We start from the raw sequence: 11,413 nt of genomic DNA on the forward strand, positions 1-11,413 counted from the left end.
AGCACCCCTGCCCGCTCTGTCTCCCAAGAGAGAGTCACCCTAGGACCCCCTCTCAAAGACCCCCCCCCTTTTTTAGCCGCCTTTCCCCCCAGCACCCCTTTAATCCCAGTAGGACCCTCACCCCACTGACCCTTCTCCGGTAACTCCCACCATTAGGACCCCCAAACCCCGTTACCCCCATCGGGACCCCCAGTTCACCCCTCACTGTGACCCCCAATTAACCCCCGCCATGGGGACCCCTCCCCAGTCTCCCCAGTAACCCCAGTACCCCCCCACACACCCCCCCTGGTGGTCGCAGCCCGTCGGTGCCGCCCCGGGCGCGGGTCTGTCGTGTCGCCTGGCGGGGGCGCCAAAGGAGCCGTGTCGTGACAGGGACAGCGACACCGACAGGGACAATGACAGGGACACCGACAGTGCCCTGTCACCGCCCCTGTCCCCCACCATGTCCTGCCCGCAACACGGGGACAGGAGTGGCAGCAGCGACAGTGACAGTGTCCTGTCCCTGACAGTGTCCCCAACCTCTCCTGTCCCCGACAGTGGCACTAACAGTGACACCAACACAGCGCCAACCCTGTCCCCAGCCGTGCCCTGTCCCCAAACCTGCCCTGTCCCCTTCTCACACCGGCCGTGCCAGCGCTGGACACAGCCCCGAACGGGGGCTCGGACCAGTATGGGGCAAACTGGGAGGGGAACGGGGGCAGTGGGATGGGGAAAGGGGGCAATGGGACCAGTCTGGGGGGAATGGGGCAGTGGGATGGGAAAGGGGCAGGGATGGGGAAAGGGGGCAATGGGACCAGTCTGGGGGGAATGGGGCAGTGGGATGAGGAAAGGGGGCACTGGGACCCGTCTGGGGGAATGGGCAGTGGATGGGGAAAGGGGGCACTGGGACCAGTTTGGGGGAAACGGGGCACTGGGATGGGGAAAGGGGGCAATGGGACCAGTCTAGGGGAACGGGGGCACTGGGATGGGGAAAGGGGGCACTGGGACCAGTCTGGGGGAACGGGGGCACTGGGATGGGGAAAGGGGACACTGGGACCAGTTTGGGGGAACGGGGACACTGGAATGGGGAAAGGGGGCACTGGGACCAGTTTGGGGGGAACGGGGCACTGGGATGGGGAAAGGGGGCACTGGGACCCGTCTGGGGGAACGGGGCACTGGGATGGGGAAAGGAGGCAATGGGACCAGTTTGGGGGGAACGGGGCACTGGGATGGGGAAAGGGGCACTGGGGCAAGTCGAGGGGGCAGCGGGTGCAGCCTGGGGTGCCCACCCTGCCCTCGCACCGGGTCCCTCCTCCCTGAGCGTCCCCCGGCCCCCGCAGGTCGCGGCCGCGGAGGAATCAGGGCGACGCCGGGCGACTCCCAGCAATTTTGGGTTGGGAACCGCAGAAATGCAGCGCGGCGCGAGCTGCAGCGGCCCGGCCCGGGGACAGGGACGGGCAGGGGGGTCACAGGGCCTGGGGAGAGCCGAGGGGGCCCCAAGGCAACACGGGCTCGGGCAGCTGGAGGGGTACCCAGGGCAGTTTGGGGGCTCAGAGCCGGGGGACGATCACTGACAGCTTGGGGGGTCTTAGTACGTCATAGGGAGTGTCTCAGTGCTGGGGGCTCTCTGAAAGCTTGAGGGGGTCACAGGACATCCTGGGGGGGCTCCCTTGCAGTTTGGGGAGGGGGGCACAGGGATTGGGAGGACGTCGAGGTGCCCCAGATTGCCATGGGGGGGTCCGTTGGCAACTTAGGGGGACACAGGGCACCGTGGCAGTTTGGGGGTCCTTTGGCAACCTGGGAGGTCCTTTGACAGCTGGAGGGAGGGGGTCAGGCCCCCAGTGCCACCCCGCGGCTGCCGCTGCCACCGCTTTGATGTGGCTTCTGCACCGCAGAGCAATGGGAGCCACATGGCAGGGGGCACACGGCGGGGGCTGGGGGCACCGCAGATGGGGGACAGACGGACGGGGGGCGGACTTGGGGTCCCTCGTGGTGCTGGGGTCCACCCCTGTCCCCCGAGTGCACTCCTATCCCCCTGCTCGCCCCCTCAGGGTCCACCCCTGTCCCCCCACCCCGGGTCCATCTTGTCCCCCGGGGTCTGTCCGGCCGTCCCAAGGTCTGTCTGTCCATCCCGGGGGTCCGTCCTTGCTCCCCCTCCCAGGTCGTGCCCGTGTTCCTCCCCCCATCCTGTCCCGTCTCCCCCGTGGCCCCCGCAGTTATTTCCAGGGATAATTCCCGGGATAATTAGAGGGTGGGAGGAAACACCACGGGCGTGGGCACAGCTCAGCCCCGGCACCCCCACCTCCCCACCCCGGCTTCCCCGTGTGCGGGGACCCCCCACCCCACCCCGGGCTCTCCCTTGTCTATTTTGGTCCCTCTCTCTGTCCCCACAGGTCCCCCCATATCCCCGTGTCCCCTCCAGGTGTTCCTGGTGCCTGTGAGTCCCCCCCTCCCGTGTCCCCCCAATCTCCCCCATGTCTCCATGGGTGCCTTATGATCCCATGGGTCCCCCTGCCTCCCCAGGGTCCCATGGGGCCCCCAATCTCCCCTGTAACCAAACTCACCCCATGTGTCCCCACGTGTCCCCCCATGTGTCCCCTGTGTCCTCATGGCCCCCCGCCATGTCCCCCTTATTCTCCTCCTGTGCCCCCACACCCAAGTCCCCCGGACCCTCCATCCCCCACCGTGGGGAGGCTGAAATTAGGGGGCCTAAACACTCGGGTGTCCCCTGTCCAGTAGCGTTTGGGGGGAGTGCTCAGCCCCTCTCCGAGCCCTCTCGGAGCCTCCCCCCAGGCCCCCCCGTCCCGCGGGGCCCGTGGGCGCTGGTGGCCGGCGCACCCAGCGCGGGGGCTGCGCTATTTTGGGGCCTCCGACCGCAAGGGAAACATCCGGGGGCCGGAGAGGGCGGGGGACACACACACACACACAGAGAGGGACGGGGGGACACGGGGGCCACCACAGGGAGTGGGGGGAAACAGGAGGGCCGCCCCCCCCGGTGGTCCCGGTTGGCAGCAGATTGGGGGTGGGGGTAGATTGGGGGGGCTTGGGGACAGTAGGGGAGGAGGGCACTGCGCTGTGCGGGCAGGGAATCACGATCCCAGTGCCTGCCTGACCCCAGTCCCAGTGCTCCCAGTGCCCATTCCCAGCGCTCCCCACTCCCAGTGCCCCCAGTGCCCATTCCCAGCGCTCCCCACTCCCAGTGCCGCCAGTGCCCATTCCCAGCGCTCCCAGTGCCCATTCCCAGCGCTCCCAGTGCCCCCTGTGCACACATAGAAGTGATTCGGGGCTGCTTCTGCCCACCCCCTCCCGTGAGGGGTCGCAGTGCCCCCGGCCCAGCCACTGTGGTCACCACGGAGGGGTTAAGGGGGGGCTGCCGCGCCCCCTGCACTGCGTGGGGGTGTCCCCTGGCCCTGGGGACTGGGATGGGGACAGGGACATGTCCAGCTCTGCAACCTCCGTCCTGCTGAGACACACCCCCTCCCCCCAAACTCGTGTCATGGTGGGGCTGAGACCCCTCAAACTCACGTCGGACCCTGAGCCAGGGGTGAAAACTGGGGGTAAAATCACTCAAAAGGAGGGGAGATGGGAAGAAGGCATGGAGAAAGGAGGGAGAGGACGGGCAAATGGTTCGGGGGGCTGCCGGGGGTCAGCGGACGGAGCGAAGCCGAACCCCCCCCCCACACACACACACCGTGTCCCCCCGCCCCCGCGGGGACCCGGCGTCCGGCCGGGGTATAAATACCGGGTAATTGCGGGGGCTCGGCGCGGCCGCGGGGCCGTGGGCGGCCGAGCCCGGCGCCGCCCTGTAATCAACCCCCGCCGCCACCATCCCCCCCCCCCACCGCGAGGCCGCCCGGCTTTGAAGGGTCCCGGGGGACCGGGGGACACAAGGGGGGTCCCTGCCACCCCAAAGCCTTGGGAGGCCCCCACCCCAATCCACATCCCCCATCTGGGGGCCAGGCGTTGGGGTAAATCCCGACCCCCCCACTTTGGTGAATCGAAGCCTCGCGTTTGGGGCTGGTGGGAGTCATCCCCCCCATAAAAAAACAGACAACCTCATGGTGTGCCCCCCAAAAACCGTGGGAGGTGTGTCTCCCCCAAAGCAAGCTGCTGGCTGAGGAAGAGCAGGGATGGCTCGGCCGTCCCAGTTTGCTCCCAGTTTGTGGGTAGTGGAAGCCCCAGAGAGGGGGGGGCCGAGGGGGGGGCCGGTGGTTGTGGCCTTCGGCGGCGGCCGCGGCGCCGGCGGCGGCTCCGGAGCGGAAAGCCCTGAGTCAGGGCTGGGAAAGGGCCCCGCTGGCTCCTGACCGGCCACGGCGGGGGGAAAACAGGGAGAGAGGGAAACGGAACAAAAAAAAAGGGAAAAGAAACGGGGAGAAAAAAGGGAGAAAAAAAAAAAAAAGGAAAAGAAAAAGTAGGGAAAAACAGAAGATGGGGCGGAAAAAGAGTAGTTGGAATGATCCCTCTGTGGAGGAGGAAACTGAGGCACGAGGGAGTTCCCAGCCCCATATGCAGGGCCACTCATGGCCCCATCTCCAGTCCTGCTTCTGGCACATGTACCCTGTCCTTGTTCCCATCTCTGTCCCCCCTTGCCCCATCCCCACTCTCTGACCCCCATCCCTGGTCCCGCAGCCCCATCCCTGCTCCATCCTCAGCCCATCCCTGACTCCTGGCCCCATTCCTGGTATGTCCAGTTCCAAAGCAGGCCCCTCTCATCCCCATTCCTGGCCCCCTCCTCTCCCCATTCCTGGTCTATCCGTAATGCCATCTCCAAACCTAGTCCCATTCCCATCCTGGGTCCAGTTCTACCCCTATCTTTGCTCCATTCCCATCCCTGGCATCTCCAAGTCCATCCTTGGTTCTGTCTCCATCCCTACTTGGTTCCCATCCCTGCTCTGTTCCTATCCTATCCATCCCTTACTCCATCCCATGTCCCTCCCATCCCCATCCCTGCACCATCTTACTGGCACCTTTTGGGGTGAGAGCCCTGGGGTGCCCCAGCTCTCCCTTTCCCCTTTGTGCCTTTCTGCCCTTTACCCTCCCCATTCATCTCTTCCTTCTTTTTATTTTCTCCTTCCCTCCTTTCCAGCACTTTTCCTGTTCCCATCCCCTTCTCCTTTTCCTGCTGTCTATCCTTCTCCCCCCTCTTCTTTCCCTCCCTTTAGTTCTTCTTCTCCCCTTAATTTCTTTCTCTTCCCTTTCCTTTTCTCTCCTTTCCTTCCTTCCTCCTCCCGGCTCTCTCCTTCCCTCTTCCCCACAGCCCCCTCTCTCTCCTTCAGCCTCCTCATCTTCCTCTCTCCACAACTTTTTCTTTGCCTCCTTCTTTTATCTTTCTTCCATTTCCTTATATGTTTTTCTTCTATTTTCCTCCCCCTTTTACCTTTCCCTTTTAATTTCCTTCCCACCTTTCCTTTCCCTCTCGTCTCCTTTCTTCCTCTCCTCTTTTCTTTCTCTTATTCTTTTTTTTGTTTTTTCCCCTCCCTAATTCCATCCCCTCTTTTTCAACTCCTTGTTCCTTTTCGCTCGGACTCCTTCTCTTTTTTTTTTTTTTTCCCCTTCTTTTCCTTCCTCTTTTCCTTTCCCTTTTCCTTTTCCTCTTCCCCTGCCCCCCTTCCCCCGGCCCACCCTCCTCCCGCGCTGGGGGCGGTTCGGGGCCGGGCTCCCGCTCCCGGCCCCGGTCCCGGCCCGGCCCAGCCCCAGCCCGCAGCGGCACAGCGGGGCGGGCGGCGGCCGCGGTGCTCCCTCCCTCCTTCCCTCCCTCCCTCCCTCCCTCCCTCCCTCCGCACCGAGCCCCGGCATCCCGGGACACCCGGCACGGCGGGACACCGGCACCGGCATCCCCGCCGGAGGGACCCACCCCGGCACCCCTGGACCACGGGAGCCCGGAGCGCGGTAAGGAGCCCAGGGACCGGGACCCTTTGGGATGGGGGAACACCCTCCCCCGAGACCCTTTGGGATGGAGGAACACCCTTTCCCAAGACCTTTTGGGATGGGGGAACATCCTCCCCTGGGACCAGGACCCTTTGGGATGATGGACATTGTCCCTGGGACAGAGACCCCAGGATAGCAGACCACGGGGTGGGAGATCCCCCTTTGGGATGGGGGATTATCCCCCTCGAGGACAGGGACCCTTTGGGATGGGAGATCCCCCCTGGGGACAGGGACTCCTTGAGATGGGGGATCCCCCCTGGGGACAGGGACCCTTTGGGATGGGAGATCCTCCTGTGGGTACAGGGACCCTTTGAGATGGGGGATCCCCCCTGGGGACAGGGACTCTTCAGGATGGGGGATTGCCCCCCAAGGACAGGGATCCTGTGATATGGGACCCATGGGATGGAGAACCTTCTCCAGGATGGGAGAGACCCTCGGGGTATGGGACCTCCCCAAAGACTGGGACCTGTGTGGGGCCTGAGCATCCCCCCCACTGTCCCCATTCCAGGGGACATGTGTGTCCCCTGCCCCAGCAGGGTCTGCACCCTGCTGACCCCAGGGAGGGGACAGGGGGATGGTGCCGAGTGCCACCTTCACCCCAAACTGTCCCCTCACTGGGGACGAGTCCACCCCGAGCAGGAGGTCCAGGATTAGGGGTGTCCCTGGATTCAGGGGACCAGGGTTGGGGTTTGGGGACAAGAACCTGGGGATTTGGGGGACAGAGAGCTGGAGATGAGGTGACAGGGGTTGGGGAGCTGGAATTGGGGACCAAGAACTGGACACTGGGGATCAGGACAAGGGATTGGGGAACTGGAATTGGGGAATAAGAACTGGACACTGGGGATCAGGACAAGGGATTGGGGAACTGGAATTGGGGAATAAGAACTGGACACTGGGGATCAGGACAAGGGATTGGGGAACTGGAATTGGGGAATAAGAACTGGACATTGGGGATCAGGGACAAGGGATTGGGGAACTGGAATTGGGGAATAAGAACTGGACACTGGGGATCAGGGACAAGGGATTGGGGACTGAGAACTGGACACTGGGGATCAGGGACGGGGGATTGGGGAACTGGAATTGGGGACTGAGAACTGGACACTGGGGATCAGGACAAGGGACTGGGGACCAACAACTGGACACTGGGGATTAGGGACGAGGGATTGGGGAACTGGAGTTGGGGAATAAGAACTGGACACTGGGGATCAGGGACAAGGGATTGGGGAACTGGAATTGGGGAATAAGAACTGGACACTGGGGACTGGGGATAAGAGATTGGGAATTTAGGACTGTGGACCCCCGGAGAGAGGGCTGAACCTCTCCCTCCCAGGAAGGGGACAGAGGAGGGCTCAAGGTCCCTGACAGAGCAGGAGCCACCAAGCTGTCACCTCGTGCAGCAGCCACTCCTGCAGCGAGTTTGTGCCGTTCTCAGCCCGCAGCTCCCGGGGCTCCTTCCCTGCTCCTAATTTTCCCGGCGCAAGCGGAGCTGATTTATGGGAGTTTGACACTATTTTAAGCGTGCGCCTCCGTTTGCCGCTCGCCCTGGTTTTAATTACCTCGGCTCTCGCGGCAGGGCAGCGTTCCCGGGGCACAGGCCTGGCCCTTGTTATCCTTGGAAAACCGGGAGCGCGCTTGCGGCCGCGGCCCGGGGCCGGCGTAAAAATAGGCGCAAAACCCACAGTAAAAGGAAAAGGGGGGTGTGTGGAGGGGGGAGACACCCTAAAAAAAAAAAAAAGCAAAGAAAAAAAGCTGGAAAAGCCACGAAGTGGATGAAGGGATAAATTATTAAAAAGAAAAAAAAGAAAAAGAAATTAAAGGGAAACCTTGGGGTGATGGGGGTGAGGGCGCAGCTGAAAGCCATGACGGGTATAAAAGCAGAGGAAGTCGCCTGGGGAGGGGGGGAGGCCGCAGAGTAATTCGATTAAAAGGCCATAAAGGCAGAAGGAGCCGAGATTGGGGGCAGGGGGACCAGTGTGGTGGTGGGGAGGGGGCCCAGCCAGCAGCACAACCCCTCCATCAGCCCCTGGAGAAGCCCCTGTGAGGGTGACGCTGGGCTGGGCTTGGGGGAACATGGGGTGGCCTCAGCTCTGTGGGGGGAAACTGAGGCAAAGGGGAGGGGGAGCATCAGGGGTGGGGAGTGGCTGGGGGGTGGGTGCTGCCCCAATACTGGTGCCCCCAGTGCTGGGCGTCCCCTTGCACCACATGCCCCGTCGCACTGGGTGCCCCCCGGGACTGGCCACCCCCTGGAACACGGTGCCCCCCCAGCACCCTTAACACCCCCTCTCCTTCTCCCACAGGCTGCTGAGCACCATGGCCGCGAGCCCCCGCTGACATCACCCCACACACGCCTCGGGGTGCTCCCAGCGCCGCCCCCCCAACACCTCGGGGTGCTCCCAGCGCCGCCCCCATGGGTGACTCCTACGCCGCCGCCTTCCCCAGCGCCCCGGGGCTGCTCTCGCCCTCCGCCAGCCCCCAGGCCTCCCCCGGCCCCTACGGCCCCGACTACGGCCCCTTCGGCCACCCCTTCCCGGCCCCCTCCGGCGCCCAGGAGGTGCTGGGGGCCCCCGTGGTGGTGACGGCCAAGGGACACCCCCCTGGCGACTGCCTGCCGGGGGTCTACCCCTCGCTGGAGATGCCGCATCCCTACGGCTCCTGGTACAAGGGCGGCATCGGCGGGGGGCTGCCGGGGGGCTCGGGGCCGGCAGCCCCTTCCTGGTGGGACGTGCACCCCAACGGGGGCTGGCTGGGGGGGCCCGCGGGCGCCGAGGGGCTGCAGGGCTCGCTGCAGGGCCAGCCCACCCTCAGCCCCCCGCTGCCCACCTACGGCTCCGACTTCGGGGCTCTGAACCCCCCGCCTTACAGCAACCCCCGCCGCCGCTCCCCCAGCCCCCAAACCCAACCCGGGCGAGGCGCCCAAGGGTCCCCGCGGCGGCTCCTTAGGGGGCCGCCCGGCGTGCGATTGTCCCAACTGCCAGGAGCTGGAGCGGCTGGGGGGGCCGGGGGGAGCCCGCAGGAAGCCGGTGCACAGCTGCCACATCCCGGGCTGCGGCAAGGTGTACGGCAAAGCCTCGCACCTGAAGGCTCACCTGCGCTGGCACACGGGCGAGAGGCCCTTCGTCTGCAACTGGCTCTTCTGCGGCAAGCGCTTCACCCGCTCCGACGAGCTGGAGCGCCACGTCCGGACCCACACGCGGGAGAAGAAGTTCACCTGCCTGCTCTGCAGCAAACGCTTCACCCGCAGCGACCACCTCAGCAAGCACCAGAAGACCCACGCGGACCCCGGCCCCCCCAAGCAGCCCCCCGGCGCCGAGCAGCCCCCGCCCCGGCCGCGTCCCCCGCCAGCCGCCCGCCTCGCCCGGGAAAGACGCCGGGAGTCCCGAAGCCGGGAGTTTGTTGGAGATTTGAGCCTTTCAGCCTCCATCCATCCTCATCCACCTCTTCCTCCTCCACGCCGCTGGGGATATTTATTACGGGTGCTGCCCACCCCCTCCCCAACTTCTCCCCAAATCACCCCCTCCCACCCCCCCAATTCCTCCCAGCTCCTCGTTAGCCATTCTAATTTATGTCTTAAATTATGGGGGCTCTGCGAGCGTCTGGGGCTCACTGGGAGGAGGGGGGTGTCAAAGTGAGACCTCTCCTTCTTTCTCTTCCTCTTCCCCTCCCAAACCTTCTCGCCCCCATCCCCCCCGAAGCTCCCACCGGCCGCCTCGTGCCCCGCACTCAGGGACAGGGTTTGCCCCTCCCCAGCCTCATTAGCACACCCGGTTTGTCGGTGCTAATGTAACGTGGCCCCCCCTCTTTTTTAGCTGGCTGCTCCCCCACCCCCCTCAAAAAACAGCAATAAAGGGATTGAGAGTGGAGCTAGGCCCTCACCCCCTTCTGTGGCTGCGGGGCTGAGGCCGGGCGGCTTCATCACAGGGATGGGCTCAGCTCCTTCCCGCACTCCGTTGAGGTTCACAGGGAAACTGAGGCACGGGGGAGAGGGACATGGCCCTGCTCGGGGTCACCGTGTCCCCCTCTCTCCTGGGGGTGACAGGAGTGGGGTTGGGGACAAGCTGGTCTGTCCCTCCATCCCTGTGGTCCCCTGTCCTTGTGTCCCTGAGTTTTCATGGCCTTGGGTCTCCATGGTCCCATTCCCATCTCTCTCCCCATTCCAGGACCCCAGTCCCAGTGTCCTGTGGTCCCCACGGCCCCGTGTCCCCCTGTCCCTATGGCTGCGTGTCCCCAGGACCCACCTCCCTCTGTCCCCATGTCCCCCAGTCTGTCCCCATCCTCAGGGACATCCCCAAGCTCCTTTTGGGGACCTGTTGGGGCTTCTCCACCCACCGCCTGGCTCAGCCTCGTGCCTCAGTTTCCCCATGGCCACAGGGGCCACGTGGCATCGCTGGGGCACGTGGCAGGGCCACGTGCTACCAAAGACACCCCAATTTTGGGCGCTGTGGGCTGGCGGGGACCCCACTCCTCCCCCTCCCCGTGCCCTGGGCCCCCGCCAGCCCTTTGATGCGCCCAGCCCTGGTTTGGGGCTTTTCCTGAAAAATAAAAAAGAAAAAAAAAATCCCCCAAAGCCACGGAAAAAAAGGCAAAAAGGAGGTGGAAACGGGCTCTTGTGCCAGCACAAAGTGTGTGTGTGGGGGGAAGCCACTGGCACCCACTGCCCCCGGGGGGGACACGCGGGGACAGGGACGGCAGCAGGTCCCTGTGCCAGCGTGGCCGGGCCACGGCCACGTGTGCCAGCCACGGGTGAGTCACGGTGGCCACGGCTCGGCAGAGCTGGCCAGGCCCCGGGTGTCCCCAGGGAAAGGGGGACACGCTGTCCCCCCCCACGCAGGATGGGGAAACTGAGGCACGGCAGCATCAGCGGGGTGGGCAGAGCCCGGTGCCACCGCACACAGCTGTCCCCCAGGGTGGCTCCTTAGGGGATTTGGGGTGGCAGGGACCACCTCTCCTTACAGTCCCCCAAGTCAGCCCCCCACCGACACAGGCTTGCTCTTCTCGGGGTTCCCCCCCCCCCCCAAAAAAAAAAACCCCACACCACCCCCGCTGCCTCTCGCCGTGGGTGGGCCGGTGCCAGCGAGGGCAACCAGCCACCTCCCCGTGCCAAACCCCGGCCCGGCGGCCACCGAGGGCTCGACCGCCCGGAGCCTCCCAAACCACAGAGCCCAACCCCATCCAACGACCCCTACACTCCCCAAAAAAACAAACAAACCCACCTGGGACACCCCGGCCCCGCTTCGGCGGCACCACCAGCTTTTTTTTTTTCCTGTCTCGCTGCCCCATCAGGGTGGATTTGGGGGGGTCCGAGGGACGCCGCGGGGCCACGCCAGCCCCTGCGGTGGCTCTGATGTCGGCGCCATCCAAATCGTCGTCTCCTATCGAACCCCGCTCGCTCCGTAACGGGTGAGGAATGTGGGGCCTCGCCGCAGCCCCCCTCCCCCAACCCCAAAACCCAACCCCGTGCCTTTATTTAATATCCTGAGAAAATTAAAATAACTCTTGCGGCCGCTAA

The 11,413-nt window shown here is 64.6% G+C and overlaps 2 protein-coding genes across 2 annotated transcripts in view; both read left to right on the plus strand.

Annotated features, from left to right (window-relative positions):
- The window catches only part of TMEM106C (transmembrane protein 106C), a 159,788-nt gene that overhangs the window by 98,305 nt on the left and 50,070 nt on the right, over positions 1 to 11,413 (plus strand). The window lies entirely within an intron of this gene.
- SP7 (Sp7 transcription factor) lies at positions 8,315 to 9,312 on the plus strand. Its single transcript, XM_050334261.1, is given in 3 exon segments — positions 8,315 to 8,769; positions 8,771 to 9,254; positions 9,256 to 9,312. Coding segments are annotated over 3 exon segments (996 nt in total).

This window comes from Myiozetetes cayanensis, unplaced genomic scaffold (assembly GCF_022539395.1).
Source record: "Myiozetetes cayanensis isolate MyiCay16 unplaced genomic scaffold, myiCay2020 scf51, whole genome shotgun sequence".
NCBI classification, from domain to species: Eukaryota; Metazoa; Chordata; class Aves; order Passeriformes; family Tyrannidae; genus Myiozetetes; species Myiozetetes cayanensis.